This window comes from Salvelinus sp. IW2-2015, linkage group LG30 (genome assembly GCF_002910315.2).
Source record: "Salvelinus sp. IW2-2015 linkage group LG30, ASM291031v2, whole genome shotgun sequence".
Lineage (NCBI taxonomy): Eukaryota > Metazoa > Chordata > Actinopteri > Salmoniformes > Salmonidae > Salvelinus > Salvelinus sp. IW2-2015.
In genome coordinates this window covers 2,245,333-2,246,397 of record NC_036869.1, presented here as the reverse complement: position 1 = coordinate 2,246,397, position 1,065 = coordinate 2,245,333, and the positions used below count along the sequence as shown (strand labels likewise).

At 46.2% G+C, this 1,065-nt stretch overlaps 1 protein-coding gene across 1 annotated transcript in view; it reads right to left on the bottom strand.

The window, feature by feature from the left end:
* Window positions 1-1,065, bottom strand: part of LOC111954893 (electrogenic aspartate/glutamate antiporter SLC25A13, mitochondrial) — a 92,072-nt gene that overhangs the window by 18,881 nt on the left and 72,126 nt on the right. The window contains 1 exon segment of the mRNA XM_023974812.2: window positions 658-798. Within this exon segment, the coding sequence (XP_023830580.2) occupies window positions 658-798 (141 nt within the window).

Sequence of the window (1,065 nt, the reverse complement as noted above, 5' to 3'; positions counted from 1 at the left end):
ACACACACACACACACACACACACACACACACACACACACACACACTGATTGACAAACACAAAAGACTAACATGGGAAGACATAGAACTGAAACGTTGCTAAGAAAAGAGAAAAGGTTAGAATCTGCAGGCTCTGGATAAAGTAACCTTGAGCTGTCATTTAAATCAAACCCAAAGAAGTGTTAACGCCCACAGCTTTAATGAGAGATAAAAGACTAAATCAGAACTCTCTAAAATGTTTCATGAATCAACGACACTGGTCATCGGTGCCCTTCTAAAAACCAACCTCTCCATAATGAGAATGACCCACCGTAGTTCTAAAATAAAGCCAAAAATAGCACCTGCCAGAGCTCAAATCCCCATCCAACAGTCCCTTGAAAACAAAACGCAGAGCCCCTCTACCTACCTGAGTCAATGGTATTCAGTCCATTATTACCATGGCCATTGTTACAAAGTTAGCTTACGTTGTTTATATCTCAATCTCAGCCATGCTCCCTGCTACCTGGCCCTGGGGGGCCCTATGGGCCACAGTCCCTCATAGGCCCTCACTAGCAATCTCTACCTGATTCAGCTGCTATTGTAGCTGAGGGGTTAAGTACAGCTATGTCCTAATTGTCCCTGTCTTTGAATTCAGTGCTAGGTGTACAGAAGGATCTACCTTATAGAGGCCAAAGAAGCCCAGGTCCTTGATGACAGATATGGCGCTGACGCGGGGGCCGGTGGTGATCTCTCCAGCCACCTGCAGGCGGATCTTCACGATCTCCAGAGGGTTGGTAAAGATCACCTGAGATCCACCCGCCTGGACCACACACACACACACACACACACACACAGTGGGGAAAGGATTTACAGTATTAGATAAGTGTTTTATGAATCTTTTTGTAATAAAACTGTAACACAATGGGCTGTAAGTGGCCACTGTAGCTAGGTAACGGAGTCACCCATCAGCATACACTGATGGCGCCCTGATAGGCACCTCACAGGTCTGACTGATGTCATTCACACAGGACAGGTCAATAGGCTACACTGGCAGTGATAGATGTTCACTGTAGACAGGCTGCTAGGT